General features: G+C 44.2%; 1 protein-coding gene across 1 annotated transcript in view; it reads left to right on the top strand.

Annotated features, from left to right (window-relative positions):
- The window catches only part of ACADM (acyl-CoA dehydrogenase medium chain), a 45,427-nt gene extending 38,666 nt beyond the window's left edge, over positions 1–6,761 (top strand). Inside the window, 1 exon segment of the mRNA XM_030572838.1 lies at positions 5,902–6,761. Within this exon segment, the coding sequence (XP_030428698.1) occupies positions 5,902–5,907 (6 nt within the window). The 3' untranslated portion in view covers positions 5,908–6,761.
- Positions 6,762–24,044: the final 17,283 nt, after the last annotated feature.

The raw sequence follows: 24,044 nt of genomic DNA, 5'->3' as shown, positions 1-24,044 counted from the left end.
CTTCATCTGTGTGGTAGCAGGCTCTGGTTTCAAGCTCTGGTCCCAGGCTCACCACCCACGCCATCATCCCTCGGCCCCAGGGCTTAATTTGTCCCAGGATTTGCCAAGGCTGAGTATGTCTGCTGTGAGAAGTGATATTAACAAACATACAAATATCACTTTTCACAGCAGCAGACTTACTATCTATCAAGCTAAAAAAAAAATAAAAAAAAAATACCAAAAAGGCAAAGGAAACAACAACAAAAAGACAAGAACATGCAAAGCATCTTATTTGTGTTTCTATTCTGGTTAGGATCCAGTAAAGGATAGAGAACACTGTACATTTATTTTATTTATTTTTATTACTAAATCTGGAAAAAACCTATATAAATTACAATGAATTGGACGTGTATATATGCATATTTATTTGTTTTTCCTAAAGTTAATTAAATATTGTAGGAAAAATTTGTCAGCAAGAGTTGGTGGCTGCACTCTGAGGCCACCAAAAAATCTGTTTGAGAATCCCTGCTCTAACCTATCCATGGTGCTGAGTAGGGAGGTTAGAAATCCTGTACCATCAATTCTGGTTCTGGATCCACAGCATCCATTGAGTCCAGTATGGACAAGGGCGATGCCAACAGTGATTGATTGTTTCCATGTTGGCAGCGTACCAGGAAGCCACAGACCACCTCTGCCTTTCCATCCCGACTGCTCCCTTGGTAAAGGGACATTGCTAAGACTGCATCATTTATAGCTCCATTGTCTGGATGGGCCGCTGAATCCTCAGGTCTGTTCCCACCACATCCCGATGTTCCCCTTCCACCAGGTTCAGTGCAAGGGACGTCCTTGGCACTGGGAAACTCCTCAGCACCATTGCATTTGGCACTGTCAGCATTACGGTGGCAGCTCTCACCACCCTCCACTTCATCATCATCACCTGCTTCAGTATTGCCACTGACTTCGGGGTCGACACTCCTTCCAGTACTTGCATACTCAGTGCCTTTGATACTGCTTCATTCATTGGCACCGGTCCCTGCCTCGTTCTGGGCAACAAATGAATTAGACTGGTTACTCGCTCCCTCAGGATTGGCTCCATTTTTATACCTGACACCCAAGGCTTCTCAGCACCGAGGTTGGGATCTTGGTCCTCCTGCTCTCGATCACCTGACCCACATTGGGGACCATTTATGGAGCACTATGGGCACCAGGAGTGGCACTTGTCTTGCAGTTAGCAGAGGGGCCACTGGCTCAGTGCCTGCTAGCCTCTAATGCCTGAAATCTCCAGAGAAGTATTTTGGGCATTTATCATTAAAGGCTATTTAGTGGCCGAGACATTTTATTGCAGTCCATGCTGGATGTCATAAATGCTTCGGCCAGAGTTATGGCCTCTGTGGTGACCATGAGAAGAATGTCCTGGCTGCAGAATTCAGCATTGTTCCTGACATGCAGCAGGCCATAGGGGATTTGCCCTTCAATGGCTGGGTGGTGTTTTCACACTAATAGATGAGACCCTGCCCTCCTTCAAGGATTTTAAGGCTACCCTATGTTCTTGAGGGGTGTAGACACCAACAGTGAGGAGGTGTTGCTTCAGTGGTTAACCACAGCAACAATACTATCTGCAGTGCACCTTTGGGCAACCTTTTGCTCCCTTGAGACAGTGGGATTACCCCAGAAAGGGTCATAGATCCCAGATGAGGAGGCAGTCAAGTCCATGGTTTGACCGATCGACACACCTCCTGCTGGTGCCCCCCAAGTGCCCATTTTGACTCTGCTAGGCAATCGCTTGCCTAGGGTCCAGAATCATCTTGTGGACCATCTCAGCAGGAATTTTCCCTTGAACCATGAGTGGTCTCTAGAACCCTGTGTTCTGCATGTCATCTTCGCAGCGTGGGGCCTCCCAATGATTGACCTGTTTTGCTACGAGGAACAACAGGAAATGCCGTCTCTTCTGCTTTCAAGGTGGCCTCAAGGACACCTTTCATCTCATTTGGCAATTGGCTTTCCTGCATGCTTTTCCTCTGATCTTGATCATTCCACAAGTCATCCTCAAGCTGACAGCAGATTGGGCCAGGCTCATCCTCATTGCCTTGGCATGGCCGAGGCAGTGCTGGTTTTCCGACCTTCTTGCACTGTCACTTTGGCCTCTTTTATTCCTTCCTCTCCATCCTGATTTGCTCGTGCAGAACCACGGTCACACCTTGCATCCGGCACTCAGCTCCCTCCCTGCATCTTATAATGTGGCTGCTCTGGTTGAATGATGAGGAAGAATGATGTTCTGCAGCTGATCAATAGACCTACTCAGTAGTATAAAACTGTCTACTAGGATGGCCTATCGGCAAAGTGGAAGCGTTTTTCAATGTGGTCATTGGCCTTCGGAGTTCAGCTGACACTAGCTAGTATCCAAGACACCTTGGACTATTTGCCACGTCTTCAGTTGTCAGGCATACACTTAGGTCATTGAGGGTGCATCTAGCTGCAGTCTCAGCCACTCATTCATGGAAGATCGGTGTTTTCCAAAGCCATGGTGGAAAGGAATCCTTAATCTCCACCCACTGGTGCAGGAACTGGTTCCCTTGTGGGATGTTACCACCGTTTTAGTGACTCCTATGGGACCTCAGTTTGAACCTCTGGCATCCTGCCCCTGTCCTCTCATGTAAAAAAACTGCCTTCCTCATGGCAATAATATCTTCAAGGAAAATGTGTGAATTGCAGGCAGAACCTGCCTGTGATGGCAGAGCCTCCTTACACACAATTCTCCAAAGACAAAGTGACGTTTCGGCTGCACACAAAGTTTGTGTCTCAAGTGGTCTGTGTTTAATTTAAACTAAGCAGTTTTATTTGCTTGTTTTTTTTCCTAAGCAGCATTCATCTCCAGAGGAGCAGCGTCTTCACGCATTGGACATCAGACTATGTCAGACCTTCTATCTGGACGGGACTACACCCTTTGAGGCTTTGCCGTCTCTGTGTTTGTGTAGTCTGCAGGCAGTACGAAGGGGCAGGCAGTTTCCTCACAGATGATCTCTAAGTGGATAAATTCCAGCATCATGACTGCATATGAAATCGCTTTAGCTATGCTTCCTCTGCGGGGTGTGAGCTCATCCTATGAGCGTGCAATCTACATCAATAGCATTCCCAAGTGACATCTCAGTATTGGATATTTGGAGGGCTGCCACATGGTGGTTGATACATACATTACAAACCATTGTGCCATTACCATGGCATTCAGAGCAGATGCAAACTTTGGGAAGGTGGTTGTGCAGTCCTTGTTTAAATAGACTTTGAGCAATGCCCCCTACAGGTACTGCTTGAGTCACCTAAGTGGAATACCCAGCAGCATTACTTGAAGGAGAAATGGTTACTTACTGTAACTGTAGTTCTTTTGAGACGTGATACAGATGTGTATTCCACAGCCCACCTTCTGTCCCCTCTGCATAGGCGTTTAGTTTCTGAGCATTCAGTGCAAAGAAACTTAGGGGGGGTCAGGGTGGCAATACCTCAATAGCCAGGGATGGGGCTATGGCCACAACGTGTGAGTGCCACCCCCTAGAGGGACTGTTAAGAAAATCTCCACGTCTGAGTGGTGATCACACACATCTAAGTGGAATACATGTCTGCATTACATCTCAGAGAACCACAGTCACAGTATGTAACAGTTTCTTGTCTAAAGTGTCCAGAGCCTTTTAGTTCTGTAATTGCCTTGTAAGTATTTTTATTTAAATCTTTCTTCTAGGAACTTGGATTTATTATTGTTGATTTTTATCATCAATTTTATTTGGGACTAAAGGAATGGTAATTGATTTTTATTTTGGGGAAAAAAACTGAGTAGATCTCTACATTTTCTACATTCATCTTCTTGGAACCTTATTGATTTTGATTGATCTTTTTTATAATTATGATATCTGTGCTTATTTAAGAATTTTTAAAATTTATATTAAATTTTCACCATTGCAGGAAATTATGGTGAGGTCAGGCAATTATTTAATGACAGTAGACATTGAGATTCAAAAAGTTAAAGCTTTATAAACTGTTAATATATAAATTGTTAATGTCATGTCAAAATAAACACAGTAAATATCTGTAAATCAAGAAATTGTATCTGTTTTACTATTTATTTGCTAGTCCCTTTGTAAAACACTAATTTTAAATCGCTGGATTTTGACTCTGATAAATTCTCATCTTATCTTTAGCAGTGTTTATCCTACTTTATCTGTACATTTTCAGTTATTTTGGTGGAAATGTATTTTTGTCAGTTTGTGCATGGTGAAAGCTATGTTTACTGACATTTACAGATAAAAATCTAATCCTTCCAAGCCTAGTTATGATTATCCCCATTAATCTCTCTGCAGGAGTTATATTTGTGATACCTCAGCTAATTTCTAAGGAATTACAGAGAAGAGAGCCTCAAAATATTTTCTTTTGTGGTTTTGATTGGTCTCCTGTTATTGATATTTATAGCAGTGTTTCATTATTAAACTTTCTTTAAAAATAATAAATAGAAAATATATATTTGCTGAATTGATTGCAACATTCTTCTGAAGTCTGGACTGAAGAATTTTCATTCGTCAGACATTGATCATTGGTCGCATGTTTTGGAGTGATTCTAATTTCCTTCAATAGTCAATCTAACCATACTTCTCTAGTTCTAGGTTTCTATTCCGAATCTTGTGGGAAGTTTATGGAAAAGAATAATCTACGGTGGTTTGCCTCATCTATCTGTAAAGAGATCTTTAAATGCCTTACTGTGTTTCATCCACTGTCACTTTAAAGTAAGTATCCCAGCCTCTGAAGAGAGTTTATTTCAGATTTATACTATACTTCCAGTCTGATGCATGATACCTCACATGTGTCCTTGCTCTCGATTACTTTTTGCACTGTTGCCCTATTGTATCACTGCCTGATGACAGACTGCATGTGCTCTTGTCATATGCTTCAATCTGCAAAAACTTTTGTTTCCCATCGGTCTTTTGTTCCTTTCTGTACTTGATTTCATTCAGTACTTCTCACGTTCTTCCATAGACTGTTCTGATAAAGTTATTTCCCCCTTTCTTGTTCTCCGTTTAGTCCCAATTACAAATCTAAGTAACAATGACCATGATCTTATTTAGAAGCTCTCTCTGTACAACTTAAAATATAAACTTTTATGCTTAAAGTGCCCAAAAATTCTTAAGAGCCTGAAGCTTTGTTCTGTTTTCAAACATGGAGTGTTAACTGAATCCTGTCTTGTGATATTTCTTAACAAGGCTTGTAGGTTTTTCATTGCTCGGATAATGCTTTGCAGTTATATACCGCCTTCCTTCTGGGAATCTTGAAACACCTGGTGGTGAAGACAATTATCCCTATTATGCAGTTGGTGAAACTGAAGCTGTGAGACCTTGACCAAATCTGCACAAGTCTTTAGGAGAGTTAGGAACTGAAATCTTAACTCAGTTCTGTACTTTAACCACTGAATCATACTTCATGCCTCCCATCATGCCACTCTCCTTTTGTGTACTGCCAAAAAGGATAAAGACCAAAATCCTGATTTCAGTCTAGCACAAAGAGCTTCATAGTAATGTTTCATTTTGTGCCAGCACACAGCTAAAACAGAGGGGTGGTTTGAGCAACAGGAGTAAAGGGGGGAGATGAGAGACCACAGTGCCAGAGAAGATACAAAATGTGGGCTGAGAGATGAAGAACACAGTATTACGGGGGGGGGGGGGGGGAGGAGAGGCATTGCAAACCTGAATAAATGAAGACAGAAACAACAAAAGTTGTTAAGAAAGTAAGGGGGGAAGTGGCCATGAGCAGTTTGGTTAAAAAGAATAGTACTGCTTTACATACTTGTGAAGTTTTAACGTTTTGTATGTTGTATTGAAACTGATCTGGCTATTTTAAAACTGGCAATGTAACACAGTAATGTAATGGTGTCATAATTCTTTTCAGATCTAGAGAACAGCTCAGATCCAAAGGCTGATCATAGCACGTGAACATGTTGCCAAGTTTAAAAGTTAAGCAAAAGCATTGATGTTGGCTGTCAATTCCTTCATAAAGGAAAAGAGGGCTTTAATATTTTTCTTGAATGCAGTTTAAAAAGAAAAAAATATAAGAACCTTCCTTCACACTTTTGTATTATGTACTTTCTTAAACATTACTTTTATACTTCTTTTTTTCCCCCTCCATCCCAATACAAATTTGGTATTTTCTAAAGCATATCTTTGGCCTCCAATATGGTATGCATTTTTTTTTCAATAGTACATTTTTTTTTCTCCTTAGAAGGGTCCAAACTTGCACACATTGGAGTACACTGTAGTTTCATCATTGAATTCTGTAGGAGGCAGACTTGGACCTAAGCAAAGAAAAAATACCGAAACCTTTAATAAAAAGCTATTACTCTGTTTCCTCAGAGATCATGTTCTGCTTCATATGGTCTCCAAATCAGTAAGTTTCAATTTCTTCTGTGTACGTACAGCTTTGAGTTCTACAAACTTGCACTTTCAGAATATTTAAAATTTAAGTATAGGTGAATGTTTAGGCCCTGCTAAATTATTATTACTATGTTTTGACATCAAAACAAGGATTATTGTTTTAGGAAATTATCACTGAATTATCACTTTATTTTACTTTACTTGTAAATTGTCCATACATGTATGAACAAAACCTGTTTTTGTTTACAGTGGCATAGCATAACATAAAATTTGGTTTACTTGTGCACCATCTTTCATCTTACTCATCTGAAACCAGTGCTGATGACATTTTTCTTTTGTTCTGTCTATTTGGATGTATGTTTTACCTGCTGTGCCTTTAAAAAAAAAAAAAAAAAAAGCTGTCGTATTGTGTACAGTTTAAAAAAAACAAACCTCTTTCTCTCTTTCCTTCCTAAAATAAGACTTCATTTTATGGATAAATACTGTGAACAACTTTTGGGAACTAATGCTATGCGCAGTAGTAGTTTCATTAACTACATATTTTTTTTAATAGACCATTCAGATTCAGATTTATTTTAGTTTCTTTGAACTGCATGCATTCAAAATCACCATAAGGGTTACTGTGACACATTTTTGGTTATAGTATCCCTATTAAACATAAATATTACCTCATAAACTCAAGTATGATGATTGATAGAAGCAGTAAATCACACAATGCAAAGTTTTTCCTGTCATGTTTAATAGTAGATGATTGAAAAGTTGTTTCTTAGTGCTGAATTGCAATAATAAAAAAACTACTTATTCTCAGAAAACAGATGTGCACTACTCATTTTTATTTTCAAATGGGGACCAATTTCCTTCAAATAGATTATGGTAGAAACATTGTGTGGTATGATTGGTAATAGGATAGTAAGATGTGACATTAAGTTACTTGTTCAAATCAGGTCCAGCTCAGAATTAGACAATTCATTTTTAGTCACTTTGTGAATGAGTTAATAATTATACTTTAATTCCTATCTGGTCATTATCCATGCCACAGACCACTGCAATGGACCATCTCAGTCGAGGCCATGGAAATCTCCCTCATAGAGGGACTAACTCATCTCTCTTCCAAATTATCACTGATACTTAGTGGGTTTTGAGGAGGGGAAATTTACACTGATACTGTGCATGCTATGTACCTGTTTTGGGGATCCAACTAACCTCAGACATTACTTGAACAGCAGTCAGTATCCAGCCACTGGAAGTGAACAAATATCATGTCAGTTTCCAGGACTGTCAATCTTTCATGAGAACTAAATTCACATTTCAAGTTTTATTCTCTCTGTTCTGTTTCCTAGTTGAGACTGAATCATTTTGTAGTGAGAGGTTTTTGTCTAAACTTATTGTATTTAAGGTGCCACGAGGCATAAATTCTGTTTTTTGGGTAGCACTAGCAAAATGCTTATCCTCGTAGAAGTCTTGCTAAAGGAAAACAGAAGTGCTTGTGCACATGAAAGGAGAACCATAACTATGTAGCCTACATGAAGGAAGCCTGCACCTGGCATGTATTGTTGAAAAAAACATGCACTTGAAAAAACTTTATTTTTCATATTGTGATTCTGCTCCTATTGAAGTAAATGATAAAACACCAGGAATTAGGCTGCTTGTCTTGTAATGTACTGGTCTAAAGTGTCACTTGCACAATTTCACTTTTTACATGTATGCTGGGTTCTCAGCTGCTCAGGCTTCACTTGTGAAAAAATCTGACACATGCATATTTTATCTATCACTGTTAGTCCAAATTGAAGATAAAGATCCACAGATCTACTTGAAAAGAATAAGGGTCAACACTTCCCCTCTCAATTTAAAAACAAATTCTCATCTGGAGAATGCTGTTTGAGCTATTTTTGAGTGTTTATGGCAGGCCTGCACAACATGTGGGCCACATGCGGCCCGCGAAGGCTCACTGTGCGGCCCGCGGCCGGGATTCAAAAGCCTCTGAGCTGCCCGCAGCAGGCTAGCACCCATATCCTGGACGCTAAGGTCCAGAGTTGGGAATTATACTATGACATGGTGGCAGCGTGTGGGATAGTAGAATCCAAAAGCCAGTAAGATTATCATTTTTCTTTTTCTCTGCTAGTTACTTGTAACAGAGAGAGGGTTTTCAAAACTACAGCCAGAGATTTTTTTTTTCCTTGCTCCATTCTCGCTGTGCATAGATATTGCCTCAGGCAAAGGCCATTAAGTTTTAACAAGGGTCTTTTGTTAGACAATAGAACTCCAGCTGTGAGTCAGCTACATCAGCAGAACACACATGCAAATGAAGGTGTTTGGTTTTTTTTGTTCTAGTTTTATAGGGGAAGGCTACTTAGAAAAAGTTAAAAAAGACTCTCTTGCTTAGCAACAGAGAAGGCAGCAGAGGAACAGCAGTTCAGGCAATAAACACCAGAGGGCACCCCAACACAAGAAAGCAGGAAACATGACTTCCAAGGTAAAACTGGGTGCAGAGGAACAAATCAAAGATGCAGACCACAGGCAAGACATGGAAAAAAAACTACAAGAGATGGAGCTGAGAGAAAGAGAGGCAGCCTACAAAAGACAGCAAGCAGCAAAAGATGCGGCCCACCAACGAGATATGGAAAAGCAACAAAAACAAAGTGAAGAGAGGGAAAAAGAGAGCATGAAATGGACGCGTGCCAGGCAGGATGCTCCAGCCAGTCCTAACAACCCTGCACCAATGATTGGTCCACATCACAAGAAATTTCCCACCTACAAGGCAGCTGATGACACTGAGGCCTTCTTAGAAAATTTTGAAAGGGCCTGCCTTGGGTACTGCATCTCTGAAGACCAGTACATGGTAGAACTGAGGCCACAGCTCAGTGGACCCTTAGCAGAGGTGGCGGCTGAAATGCCTAAGGAGAACATGAATGATTATAAACTTTTTCAAACCAAGGCCAAATACAGAATGGGGATAACACCTGAACATGCCCGTCGGCGGTTCAGAGCCCTAAAATGGAAACAGATGTGTCATTACCCCAACACGCCGACCACATTGCAAAGAATTTTGAAGCCTGGATATCAGGAACAAAGGTTAACAATCTGGACGAGCTGCACCTCCTGAGACAAATGGAGCAGTTCTTAGATGGTGTTCCTGAGGAAATGGAAAGGTACATCCTAGAAGGAAAGCCCAAAACAGTAATTGAGGCGGGGGAGATTGGAGCCAAATGGATGGAAGTGGCAGAAAAGAAAAAAGCTACTGTCAAGGGGAGCAAATATCCCAGGGGACACACCGACAATAAACCCTATAACCGAGGGCAGCACAAGACACCACCGACAACCCAAGGAAAGCCACAGATACCCTATTCTTCCACCTCACCAGTCTCCAGTAACCCACCTCGACCCAGTGACCAGTCAGCTGGAAGATGCTTCAAGTGTAATGAACTGGGACATATAAATGCCAACTGCCCAAAGAACCCAAACCGAGTGCAGTTCATTACACCACCATCACACCAAAGATCCCCAGGCCCAGTTGCCTCTCAAATACCCTTGGAGTGAAGGGAAATTTTGAGAGTGGGCGGAAAGAAGGCTACTGCGTGGAGAGACACGGGGGCACAAGTGTCAGCTATCCACCAATCCTTCGTTGACCCCAAATTCATCAACCCAAAGGCCAAAGTTACAATTTACCCCTTCATGTCACAAGCTGTAGACTTGCCTACAGCTCAACTGCCTGTCCAGTACAAAGGCTGGTCAGGAATGTGGACTTTTGCAGTCTATGACAATTATCCTATCCCCATGCTACTGGGGGAAGACTTGGCCAACCAGGTGAGGAGGGCCAAGAGAGTGGGAATGGTTACACGTAGCCAAACCAGGCAAGCTTCCAGACCCATTCCTGTTCCTGAGCTGTCCACAGAGGCCCTGTCTGTGTTAAGAGACCCAGACAGAGGTAGTGGACCCGGATCCCATGCCAACAACGGAAACAGCCATAGTGCCTCCAGTCCCAGACCAGGAACTGGAAAAGCAGCCAGCACCAGAACCGGTGCCAGCACTGACGACAGTGCTTGCAAATCCATCTTCAACCCCAACGCCAGAGGGCACCAGCGAGCCTGAACTGGCAGAAGCAGCAGACAACCACACCCAAGAGGCTCAGCCAGAGCCTGAAATACCCCCTGGTGCACCAGCGGAGAGCAGCTCACCAGCAACGAAAACAACCCCAAGTCCACAGTCTAAGGAAGAACTGGTGTCTCCAGCTTCAAGGGAACAGTTCCAGACTGAGCAGGAAGCAGATGACAGCCTTCAGAAAGCTTGGGCGGCGGCAAGGAGCACCCCACCGCCTCTCAGCTCTTCTAATCGATCCCGGTTTGTTGTAGAACAAGGACTTTTATGCAAGGAGACTCTTTTGGGGGGACACCAGGAAGACTGGCACCCGCAAAAACAGTTAGTTGGAATCACCAAGTACCGGGAAAAGCTCTTAAACTTAGCCCATGATCATCCTAGTGGCCATGCTGGGGTGAACAGACCCAAAGACCGGTTGGGGAAGTTCTTCCACTGGGAGGGGATGGGCAAGGACGTTGCCAAGTATGTCCGGTCTTGTGAGGTGTGCCAAAGAGTGGGAAAACCCCAAGACCAGGTCAAGGCCCCTCTCCAGCCACTCCCCATAATTGAGGTCCCATTTCAGCGAGTAGCTGTGGATATTCTGTGTCCTTTCCCAAAAAAGACATCCAGAGGAAAGCAGTACATACTGACTTTCGTGGACTTTCTACCTGATGGCCGGAAGCAGTAGCTCTAGGCAACACCAGGGCTAAAGCTGTGTGGCTGGCCCTAACAGACATTTTTGCCAGGGTAGGTTGGCCCTCCGACATCTTTACGGATTCAGGATCTAATTTCCTGGCAGGGACCATGAAAGAACTGTGGAAAACTCACAGGGTGAACCACTTGGTTGCCACCCCGTACCACCATCAAACCAATGGCCTGGTGGAAAGGTTTAATGGAACTTTGGGGGCCATGATACGTGAATTTGTCAATGAACACTCCAATGACTGGGACCTAGTGTTGCAGCAGTTACTTTTTGCCTACAGGACTGTACCACATCCCAGTTTAGGGTTTTCACTGTTCGAACTTGTGTATGGTCACGAGGTTAAGGGGCCATTACAGTTGGTGAAGCAGCAATGGGAGGGGTTTACACCTTCTCCAAGGACTAACATTCTGGACTTTGTAAGCAACCTACAAAACACCCTCCGACACTCTTTAGCCCTTGCTAAAGAAAACCTAACGGATGCTCAAAAAGAGCAAAAGACCTGGTATGACAAACATACCAGAGAGCGTTCCTTCAAGGTAGGAGACCAGGTTATGGTCTTGAAGGCGCAACAGGCCCATAAAATGGAAGCATCATGGGAAGGGCCATTCACGGTCCAAGAGCGCCTGGGAGCTGTTAAGTACCTCATAGCATTTCCCAGTTCCTCCCTAAAGCCCAGAGTGTATCATGTTAATTCTCTTAAGCCCTTTTATTCCAGAGACTTACAGGTTTGTCAGTTTACAGTCCAGGGAGGAGATGACGCTGAGTGGCCTTATGGTGTCTACTATGAAGGGAAAACCGACGGTGGCATGGAAGAGATGAACCTCTCCACCACCCTGGAACATCTGCAGCGGCAACAAATCAAGGAGCTGTGCGCTCGCTTCGCCCCATTGTTCTCAGCCACCCCAGGACAGACTGAACGGGCATACCACTCCATTGACACAGGTAATGCTCACCCAATTAGAACCCCACCCTACCGAGTGTCACGCCCAAGCTGCTATAGAACGGGAGATCCAGAACATACTACAGATGGGTATAATCCGCTCATCTACCAGTGCATGGGCATCTCCAGTGGTTCTGGTACCCAAACCAGATAGGGAAATACACTTTTGCGTGGACTACCGTAAGCTAAATGCGGTAACTCGTCCAGACAACTACCCAATGCCACGCACCGATGAGCTATTGGAAAAGTTGGGACGTGCCCAATTCATATCTACAATAGACTTAACCAAGGGGTACTGGCAAGTACCGCTAGACGAACCTGCCAAGGAAAGGTCAGCATTCATCACCCATGCAGGGGTGTATGAATTTAATGTACTTCCTTTCGGGCTGCGAAATGCACCCGCCACCTTCCAGAGGCTGCTAGATGGCCTACTAGCAGGACTGGGAGAATGTGCAGTTGCCTACCTCGATGATGTGCCTATTTTTTCTGACTCCTGGCCCGAACACCTAGAACACCTGGAAAAAGTCTTTGAGCGGATCAGGCAGGCAGGACTAACTGTTAAGGCCAAAAAGTGTCAAATAGGCCAAAACAGAGTAACTTACCTGGGACACCAGGTGGGTCGAGGAACCATAAACCCCCTACAGGCCAAGGTGCATGCTATCCAAAAGTGGCCTGTCCCAAAGTCCAAGAAACAGGTCCAATCCTTCTTAGGCTTGGCTGAGTATTACAGGCAATTTGTACCACACTACAGCCAAATCGCTGCCCCACTGACCGACCTGACCAAAAAAACCCAGCCGAATGCAGTTAAGTGGACTAATGAGTGTCAGAAGGCCTTTACCCAGCTTAAGGTGGCGCTCATGTCAGACCCTGTGCTAAGGGCCCCGGACTTTGACAAACCATTCCTAATAGCCACAGATGCATCTGAGCGTGGTATAAGAGCAGTTCTCATGCAGGAAGGACCAGATCACAACTTCCATCCTGTCGTGTTTCTCAGCAAGAAACTGTCTGAGAGGGAAAGTCACTGGTCAGTCAATGAAAAGGAATGCTACGCCATTGTGTACACCCTGGAAAAGCTACGCCCATACGTTTGGGGACAGCGGTTCCAGCTACAAACCGACCATGCTGCGCTAAAGTGGCTTCATACTGCCAAGGGGAACAACAAAAAACTTCTTCGATGGAGTTTAGCTCTCCAAGATTTTGATTTTGAAATTCGACACATTTCAGGAGCTTCTAACAAAGTAGCTGATGCACTCTCGTGAAAGTTTCGCAGAATCCACTGGTTAAAATTTGTCCTTGAAATGTAGAAAGTCTTGTAGTTTACATACGTATTAGTATATGTACAGGTGCATGTGTTGTATTAATCTGTTTGTTTATTCTAAAGTTCTAGGAAGAAATCACTGCCAGTGAGGTTCCCCACTGTCTGCGATTTGGGGTGTGTGTCATAAACAAATAGTTAAGAGTTAATGTCTCTTTTACCTGTAAAGGGTTAACAAACGGACCCAAACACCTGACCAGAGGACCAATCAGGAAACAAGATATTTTCAAATCTAGGTGAAGGGAAGCTTTTGTTTGTGGATTTTGGTTTTGTGCGTTGTTCTCTCGGGGTCCTGGACAGGACTAGAGGTGCAACCAGGTTTCTGCCAATCTCCCTGTTACAGTCTCTTATCTATTCAGAATAGTTAGTAAGTAAAAAGGCGGTCATAGTCTTTTAACTTGTTTTTCTTATTTGCAGATGTGTACTTGCTGGAAGTAACTTAAATTGTGTTTCTGCTGGAGAAAGCTTCTTTCTATTGTCTATAAGCTATAAAAACTCTGTATATTTACCATCTTGATTACAGAACAATTTTTATGTTTTCCTTCTTTATTAAAGTTTTCCTCTTTTTTTTTTTTTTTTAGAATCTAATTGATTTTTTTTGGTTGTCTTTTGTAAAACTCCAGGGAAGGGAGTCTGCACTCACCAGGGAATTGGTGGGAAAAAGGAAAGGGAGGAGGGAAGAAAAACCTGCTCTCTGCGTTTTATCTCTGTATCTCTCTCCGGGGAAGAAGGGAGGGGGAAGGAGTGATTCAAGGAGTTGAATCACGGTGGTCTCCTAGTGTACCCAGGGCGGGAAAGAGCTGGGAGGAAGAAAAGGAGGGGGAAGGGAAATGGTTCATTCCCCTTTGTTGTGAGACTCAAAGAATCTGGGTCTTGGGGGTCCCTAGGGAAGGGTTTGGCGGGACCAGAGGGTATCAGGCCCTGGAATTCCTGATTAGTGGCAGCGCTACAGAATCTCAGCTGGTAATTAAGCTTAGAGGACTTTAGGCTAGTACTCATATCCTGGACGCTAAGGTCCAGAGTTGGGAATTATACTATGACAGCCTTAAAAGAGGATTTCCACTGTAATATTAGGTGGACAATGTCTTAATTCCTTTGTGCTTTTCTTCATTTCCTAGTCCTAGCTTTCATAAAACTATAACACTAATTTTTGCAAATGGGAAGTTTTGGTTCCTGAAACAAGCTATATGGATGCATATGAAATATTTGCAACTTCAGAGTCTCTTCTCAGAGGATGTAATTAGTAAATGCACCAATTCAGCATATCAGGTGATGGGCCTCTTCTCAGTCAACTGCACTTGCAGTTCTGATTGCATTTGAGGGAGGTTTGTGCTCCCTGCATTCTGGCATCCTGCAGGAGCTTAGCTTGCCTGCCCTAAGGCTGCTCTAATTTATGCTCTTTCCCATGGCTTCCAATAAGCCCTTGGGAAGCAGAGACTAGTCATAGTGCAGCATGCTCTGGCCATGCTCCCAGTCCAACTCCTGCAGTGGTGGCTGGAAACAAGACCAATGTAGACCTCTTATGCTATCTCTACAGCAGCTGGGGAGACCCTCTGCATAGGGGTTATTCTCAGGAAGCTGTTTCTGCCCACCTGAAGGCCCCTTTACACTACCAGAGTAATATAGAAGGAGCCTTAGTGTAACAGAGTTGGGCTCCATCTCTACATTACAGTGGTTGAACTGCTCCAGAATGTATATATTTTTTGTACCTTTCTGCATCCTTGGGATTTTTTTAAAGTGTTCTCAGTTTGCAGAAATTGTAAGAATCAAAGAAAGAAATAGAATAAGAAAAACTATAGAGAACTATTAGCTCAATACCACTCTTTCCTACGTGTGGCTTTGCTTAGGATAATAAACACGCAGAACCTGGGGCCTATTAGCTGTTTTATAAAACCTCGGGGGGACAGGACATGCTCAAAAAGGGAAATGGCAAAAATGTTACTAGGGAAAAGAGCAGAAGGGGGAAAAAAGGGACCCCCCCCGGGCAAGTATACACGAAACAATGCTTCCTCTCACCAAACCAACCCCCCCCCCCCCAAAAAAAAAAATAAATTTCCATTATCATTTCTGGGAGAATCTCTTCCATGGGGACTTGATTCAACTTTTAACTTAGGTAGCAGAACAGGAAAATCAGATGGTGGTTGTGGAAGACCATTCTCTACACTTTAACCCTCCTAGGTCTTGCTCTCCTTGTCAATCCCTGCTCTCTGTCTGCATTTCTATCAGTCTATACTTAGAAATAACTTAACTCTGGGAACTGCTGAAAAGGGCAATTTTCTGAGAGATTTTGTCACCAAGAAAGAGTTCTGATAGAACTCAATATCCATGCACCTTTCCTTGGTTTCTCTGATATATTCCTCTTTCTTTCGTAGCAAGCCACCATCTGAAATTTAACATCCAAACCCATGATTGGTGCTTATAGAGGACTTTGGTTATTTTTTTTACTATTATTGACCGGAGCATTTGATGGAAGGCTGTCTGGCATGCAGGCCATTTATTGTTTCTTGTAGCTTTTTAATCTGTGGTTATTGTAAATTGCCAGTTTGCTAACTTGGAGAACATCAATCCTGCAACATATTCAGGTGATGTATACAAAGAACTATAAGACTGAAAATTCACATTCAAGTATCCTCTTTTTCTAGGGATTTTCTCCATTTTACACCATATTGTTATACACTACATTTCATCCTTAAGAATTCCAAAACATTTTACAAATCAAAATAACAAATATAAATTATACACTGTGACACCCTGTACTCCATATTCACTTTTATATGATTATGCTATGTTTTGTACAAAGCATGACTTGCGAGGTATCATTTAGAAACTCAATCTGCTGAACATCATTGTCCTATTAAGATGTGTGTAACATCACTGGATGTAAAATTATGAGATTTTGCTATTTCACTGTAACTGAAATATGTTGTAGTTCTGGGTAACACCCACAAACTAGTTTTTCAGAGACAAAACACACAGCAACCCCAGACGGGTCATTAAAGTCAAGTGGGCTATCATTTAAACTGCCATTCTTCAGCAATGGGGAAGTGTAAACAAGAAATTCACATTTCCTCCCAGATATGGTGCAGATCTCACAAATAAAGGGGACTGTTTATCTACCCCTATCATAACCTTAGTCCCAGATCTGGACCTTAGCGTCCAAAATATGGGGGTTAGCATGAAAACCTCCAAGCTTAGTCACCAGCTTGGACCTGGTACCTGCTGCCACCAGCCAAAAAATTAGAGTGTTTTGGGGCACTCTGGTCCCCCTGAAAAACCTTCCCTGGGGACCCCAAGACCCAGATCCCTTGAGTCTCACAACAAAGGGAAATAATCCTTTTTCCCTTCCCCCCTCCAGGTGCTCCTGGAGAGATACCCAGACAAGCTCTGTGAATCCAAACAGAGTGACTCCCCCTCTCTGTTCCCAGTCCTGGAACAAAAAGTACTTTCCTCTTCACCCAGAGGGAATGCAAAATCAGGCTAGCCACTTCAACACACACAGATCTCCCCTGATTTCTTCCTCCCACCAATTCCCTGGTGAGTACAGACTCGATTTCCCTGAAGTAAAGAAAAACTCCAACAGGTCTTAAAAGAAAGCTTATATAAAAAAGAAAGAAAAATACAAATGGTCTCTCTGTATTAAGATGATACAATACAGGGTCAATTGCTTAAAAGAATATTGAATAAACAGCCTTATTCAAAAAGAATACAAATCAAAGCACTCCAGCACTTAGATTCATGCAAATACCAAAGAAAAGAAACCATATAACTTACTATCTGATCTCTTGGTCCTTGCACTTAGAAACAGAAGATTAGAAAACAGAACTACTTCTCCAAAGCTCAGAGAAAGCAGGCAGCCAGAAAACAAAGACCCCAGACACACAATTCCCTCCACCCAAAGTTGAAAAAATCCGGTTTCCTGATTGGTCCTCTGGTCAGGTGCTCCAGGTGAAAGAGACATTAACCCTTAGCTATCTGTTTATGACACGCCCCCCAAATTGCAGACAGCGGGGAAGCTCACTGGCGGCGATTTCCTTCTAGAACTTGAAAATAAACAGATTAATACAACACATGCACCTTTACATATACTACTAAGTATATAACTAACAGACTGTTACATTTTAAGAACACTTTTTAACTACTGGATTCTGGGAAACTCTCACGGGAGAGTGCATCCGCAACTTTGTTAGAAGCTCCTGTGATGTGTTGAATTTCAAAATCAAAATCTTGGAGAGCTAAACTCCAACGAAGAAGTTTCTTGTTGTTCCCCTTGGCAGTATGAAGCCACTTTAGTGCAGCATGGTCAGTTTGTAGTTTGAACCGCCGTCCCCAAACATATGGGCGTAGCTTTTCCAGGGCGTACACAATGGCATAGCATTCCTTTCACTGACTGACCAGTGACTTTCCCTCTCAGACAGTTTCTTGCTGAGAAACACGACAGGATGGAAGTTGTGATCTGTTGCTTCCTGCATGAGCACTGCTCCTATACCACGCTCAGATGCATCTGTGGTTACTAGGAATGGCTTGTCAAAGTCCGGGGCCCTGAGCACAGGGTCAGACATGAGCATCGCCTTAAGCTGGGTAAAGGCCTTTTGACACTCATTAGTCCACTTAACTGCATTCGGCTGGGTTTTTTTGGTCAGGTCGGTCAGTGGGGCAGCGATTTGGCTGTAGTGTGGTACAAATCGCCTGTAGTATCCGGCCAAGCCTAAGAAGGATTGGACCTGTTTCTTTGACCTTGGGACAGGCCACTTTTGGATAGCATCCACCTTGGCCTGTAGGGGGTTTATGGTTCCTCGACCCACCTGGTGCCCCAGGTAAGTCACTCTGTTTTGGCCTATTTGACACTTTTTGGCCTTAACAGTTAGTCCTGCCTGCCTGATGCGCTCAAAGACCTTTTCCAGGTGGAGTAGGTGTTCGGGCCAGGAGTCTGAAAAAATGGCCACATCATCGAGGTAGGCAACTGCAAATTCTCCCAGTCCAGCTAGTAGACCATCTAGCAGCCTCTGGAAGGTGGCGGGTGCATTTCGAAGGCCGAAAGGAAGGACATTGAATTCATACACCCCCGCATGGGTGACGAATGCTGACCTCTCCTTGGCAGGTTCATCTAGCGGTACTTGCCAGTACCCCTTGGTTAAGTCTATTGTAGAGATGAACTGGGCACGTCCCAACTTTTCCAATAGCTCATCAGTACGTGGCATTGGATAGTTGTCCGGACGAGTTACAGCATTTAGCTTACGGTAGTCCACGCAAAAGCGTATTTCCCCATCTGGTTGGGTACCAGAACCACTGGAGATGCCCATGCACTGGTAGATGAGCGGATTATACCCATCTGTAGCATGTTCTGGATCTCCCGTTCTATAGCAGCTTGGGCATGAGGAGACACCCGGTAGGGTGGGGTTCTGATTGGGTGAGCATTACCTGTATCAATGGAGTGGTATGCCCGTTCAGTCCGTCCTGGGGTGGCTGAGAACAATGGGGCGAAGCTAGTGCACAGCTCCTTGATTTGTTGCCGCTGCAGACGTTCCAGGGTGGTTGAGAGGTTTACCTGTTCCACACCACCGTCTTTTTTTCCGTCGTAGTAGACACCATCAGGCCACTCAGCATCATCTCCCTGGACTGTAAACTGACAAACCTGTAAATCTCTGGAATAGAAAGGCTTGAGAGAATTAACATGGTACACTTTAGGCTTTAGTGAGGAATTGGGAAATGCTATGAGGTAGTTTACAGTTCCCAGGCGCTCTTGGACTGTGAATGGCCCTTCCCATGATGCTTCCATCTTATGGGCCTGTTGCGCCTTCAAGACCATAACCTGGTCTCCTACCCTGAAAGAACGTTCTCTGGCATGTCTGTCATACCAGGCCTTTTGCTCTTTCTGAGCATCCTTTAGGTTCTCTCTAGCAAGGGCTAAAGAGTGTCGGAGGGTGCTTTGTAGGTTGCTTACAAAGTCCAGAATGTTAGTTCCTGGAGAAGGCGTAAACCCCTCCCATTGCTGCTTCACCAACTGTAATGGCCCCTTAACCTCGTGACCATACACAAGTTCAAATGGTGAAAACCCTAAACTGGGATGTGGTACAGCCCTGTAGGCAAACAGCAACTGCTGCAACACTAGGTCCCAATTATTGGAGAATTCATTGATGAATTTTCGTATCATGGCCCCCAAAGTTCCATTGAACCTTTCCACCAGGCCATTGGTTTGATGGTGGTACGGGGTGGCAACCAAGTGATTCACCCCATGAGTTTCCCACAGTTTTTCCATGGTCCCTGCCAGGAAATTAGACCCTGAATCTGTAAGGATGTCGGAGGGCCAACCTACCCCGGCAAAGATGTCTGTTAGGGCCAGGCACACAGTGTTAGCCCTGGTGTTGCCTAGAGCTACTGCTTCTGGCCATCGGGTAGCAAAGTCCACTAAAGTCAGTATGTACTGCTTTCCTCTGGGCGTCTCTTTTGGGAAAGGGCCCAGAATATCCACAGCTACTCGCTGAAATGGGACCTCAATTATGGGGAGTGGCTGGAGAGGGGCCTTGACCTGGTCTTGAGGCTTTCCCACTCTTTGGCATACCTCACAAGACCGGACATACTTGGCAACATCCTTGCCCATCCCCTCCCAGTGGAAGGACTTCCCCAACCGGTCCTTGGTTCGGTTCACCCCAGCATGGCCACTGGGATGATCATGGGCGAAGCTTAAGAGCTTCCCCCGGTACTTAGTTGGAACCACCAACTGTTTTTGTGGCTGCCATTCTTCCCGGTGTCCACCAGAAAGAATTTCCTTGTATAAAAGTCCTTGGTCTATAACAAACCGGGATCGATTAGAAGAGCTGAGAGGCGGTGGGGTGCTCCGTGCCGCCGCCCACGCTTTCTGAAGGCTGTCATCTGCTTCCTGTTCAGTCTGGAACTGTTCCCTTGAGGCTGGGGTCACCAGTTCTTCCTCAGACTGTGGACTTGGGCTTGGTCCCTCTGGAAGCGATGTAGGTGATGGGGTTGTTTCCGTTGCTGGTGAACCGCTCTCCGCTGGTGCACCTGAGGGTATTTCAGGCTCTGGCGGAGCCTTTTGGGTATGGCTGTCTGTTGCTTATGCCAGTTTGGCCTCGCTGGCGCCCTCTGGCGTTGAGATTGAAGCTGGGGTTGCACTTGCTGGTGCTGGTTGCTGTTCCAGTTCCGGGCCTGGGATTGGAGATGCTGTGGTTGTTTCAGTGGTAGGCATGGAATCCGGGTCCACTACCTCCGTCTGGGTCTCTGGTAACACAGACAGGGCCTCTGTGGACGGCTCAGGAACAGGAATGGGTCTGGAAGCTTGCCTGGTTTGGCTACGTGTAACCATTCCCACTCTCTTGGCCCTCCTCACCTGGTTGGCCAAGTCTTCCCCCAGTAGCATGGGGATAGGATAATTGTCATAGACTGCAAAAGTCCACATTCCTGACCAGCCTTTGTACTGGACAGGCAGTTGAGCTGTAGGCAAGTCTACAGCTTGTGACATGAAGGGGTAAATTGTAACTTTGGCCTTGGGTTGATGAATTTGGGGTCAACGAAGGATTGGTGGATAGCTGACACTTGTGCCCCCGTGTCTCTCCACGCAGTAACCTTCTTTCCGCCCACTCTCAAATTTTCCCTTCGCTCCAAGGGTATTTGAGAGGCATCTGGGCCTGAGGATCTTTGGTGTGGTGGGGGTGTAATGAATTGCACTCGCATGGTGTTCTTTGGACAGTTGGCCTTGATATGTCCCAGTTCATTACACTTAAAGCATCTTCCATCTGATGGGTCACTGGGCCGAGGTGAGTTACTGGAGACTGGTGAGGTGGAAGGGTAGGGTGTCTGTGGCTTTACTTGGGTGGTATGTGGGGTCTTGGCTGTCCTCGGTTGTAGGGTTTATGGTCTGTGTGCCCCCTGGGGTAATCGTTCCCCTTGACAATAGCTTTCTTGCTTTCTGCCAGTTCCATCCATTTGGCTCCAATCTCCCCCGCCTCAGCGATATCTTTGGGATTTCCATCTTGTATGTACCGTGTGATGTCTTCAGGAACACCATCCAAGAACTGCTCCATTTGTATGAGGAGGTTCAGTTCTTCCAAGGTTTGAATGTTGTTTCCTGTTATCCAGGCCTCATAGTTTTTTGCAATGTAGTAGGCGTGTTTGGGAAATGACACCTCTGGTTTCCACTTTTGGGTTCTGAAGCGCCGACGGGCATGATCTGGGGTTATCCCCATCCTGTATCTGGCCTTGGTTTGAAAAAGTTTATAGTCATTCATTTGCTGCTTAGGCATTTCAGCTGCCATCTCTGCTAAAGATCCACTGAGTTGTGGCCTTAATTCTACCATGTACTGGTCTTCGGGGATGCTGTACCCAAGACAGGCTCTTTCAAAATTTTCCAAGAAGGCCTCGGTGTCATCACCTGCCTTGTAGGTGGGAAATTTCCTGTGCTGTGGAGCAATAATGGGCGATGGGTTGTTAGGATTGGCTAGAGTCTGTTGCTTAGCCTTTTCTAATTCCATGGCCTGTTGGTGGGCTTCCCTCTGGAGTTCTATCTGTCTTCTGTGGGCTGCCTCTTCTAGTTTTCTTTTGTGTGCTGCCTCTTTGATTTGTTCTTCTCTTTCTTTCATCTCCATTTGTCGCCTGTGTTCAGCGTCTTTGAATTGCTTTTCGGCCTTAATTTTTGCCTTAGAAGTCATGATTCCTGTTTTCTTGTGTTGGGGTGCCCTCCGGTGTTTATCTTCTGAACTGCAGGCTCTGTTGCCTCCTGAAGTCTGCCTAGCAACAGTGCCTTTAGCTAATCTTCAATGTCAAGTAAACCTGAAAAACCACTTTATTTGCATTTATATAGTGCTGGTATGACTCTCAATGGGAGTGCTGTTGTGTGACAAAAGACCCTTAACAGTCTGCTAATGGCTTCTTGCTTAACATGCAAGCCACAAACTGCCAGAGAGAGCAGAAAAAAAAAATTCTCTCTGGTTCCCTTTTAAAACCAACTGTTTCTCTCTGCTAAAAAGCCCTTAGCAGAGAAAAGAAAAATATAATATTCCTACTGGCTTCTGGATTCTATCTATATCCCACCCGCTGCTACACCATATCATAACCTTAGTCCCAGATCTGGACCTTAGCGTCCAAAATATGGGGGTTAGCATGAAAACCTCCAAGCTTAGTCACCAGCTTGGACCTGGTACCTGCTGCCACCACCCAAAAAATTAGAGTGTTTTGGGGCACTCTGGTCCCCCTGAAAAACCTTCCCTGGGTACCCCAAGACCCAGATCCCTTGAGTCTCACAACAAAGGGAAATAATCCATTTTCCCTTCCCCCCTCCAGGTGCTCCTGGAGAGATACCCAGACACAAGCTCTGTGAATCCAAACAGAGTGACTCCCCCTCTCTGTTCCCAGTCCTGGAACAAAAAGTACTTTCCTCTTCACCCAGAGGGAATGCAAAATCAGGCTAGCCACTTCAACACACGCAGATCTCCCCTGATTTCTTCCTCCCACCAATTCCCTGGTGAGTACAGACTCAATTTCCCTGAAGTAAAGAAAAACTCCAACAGGTCTTAAAAGAAAGCTTTATATAAAAAAGAAAGAAAAAATACAAATGGTCTCTCTGTATTAAGATGATACAATACAGGGTCAATTGCTTAAAAGAATATTGAATAAACAGCCTTATTCAAAAAGAATACAAATCAAAGCACTCCAGCACTTAGATTCATGCAAATACCAAAGAAAAGAAACCATATAACTTACTATCTGATCTCTTGGTCCTTACACTTAGAAACAGAAGATTAGAAAACAGAACTACTTCTCCAAAGCTCAGAGAAAACAGGCAGCCAGAAAACAAAGACCCCAGACACACAATTCCCTCCACCCAAAGTTGAAAAAATCCGGTTTCCTGATTGGTCCTCTGGTCAGGTGCTCCAGGTGAAAGAGACATTAACCCTTAGCTATCTGTTTATGACAACCCCACAGCAGGGGCCAGGGATATTCCAGAAAGAGAGGACGTGGGTATAAAAATAAAAGACAGTGACCTCCGCAGGACCCTCATCTCTCCTCTCTGCATTACATTGCTCTGCTCGTACCATCAATGAATACCTAAAGAACTCAAAACTTAGGAGAATACTCCAGGCTGAAAGGAAATCCAGACCGGGAGCACTGAAGTGAGAATTGCCTGCAGTATCTAGTGTGGTGACAATTATGTTTGCTTCAAATCTTATTTAGCTTGGTAAAGTTTAGGAATTAGCTTGCAGTTTTATCTTTTTTTCTTTTGTAACCAATTCTGACTTTACACCTTTCCACTTATAATCACTTAAAATCTATTTTTTTCCCATTTAATAAAAACTTTTTATCTAAACCCGTGTGTGTGTTTGAAAAATCTTTACTCAGGTCAACAGGACTGGTATATATTAATTACCCATTGTTGGAATGACAGACTAAATATGAGCCTGTACAATCCAGTGGGCTACTACAGTACAAGATGCACATTTGGAGTGGGGATGGGGGAGCTGGGACTCAGGGATACGTGGGTGTCCTGTGTGGAATTCATGGATGGCTGGGCATGCACAGGATCACATCTCCCAGTTCTGAAGTGCAATCACCTCAGATGTAGAAAATAGTGAGTGTTGAATAACACACAGACTACACAACTGCTTAGGTTAGGAAGGGCAG

Source organism: Gopherus evgoodei, chromosome 8 (assembly GCF_007399415.2).
Source record: "Gopherus evgoodei ecotype Sinaloan lineage chromosome 8, rGopEvg1_v1.p, whole genome shotgun sequence".
In the NCBI taxonomy this organism is placed as follows: domain Eukaryota; kingdom Metazoa; phylum Chordata; order Testudines; family Testudinidae; genus Gopherus; species Gopherus evgoodei.
The sequence above is the reverse complement of the archived record's forward strand: the minus strand, read 5'-3'. Positions and strand labels throughout refer to the sequence as shown.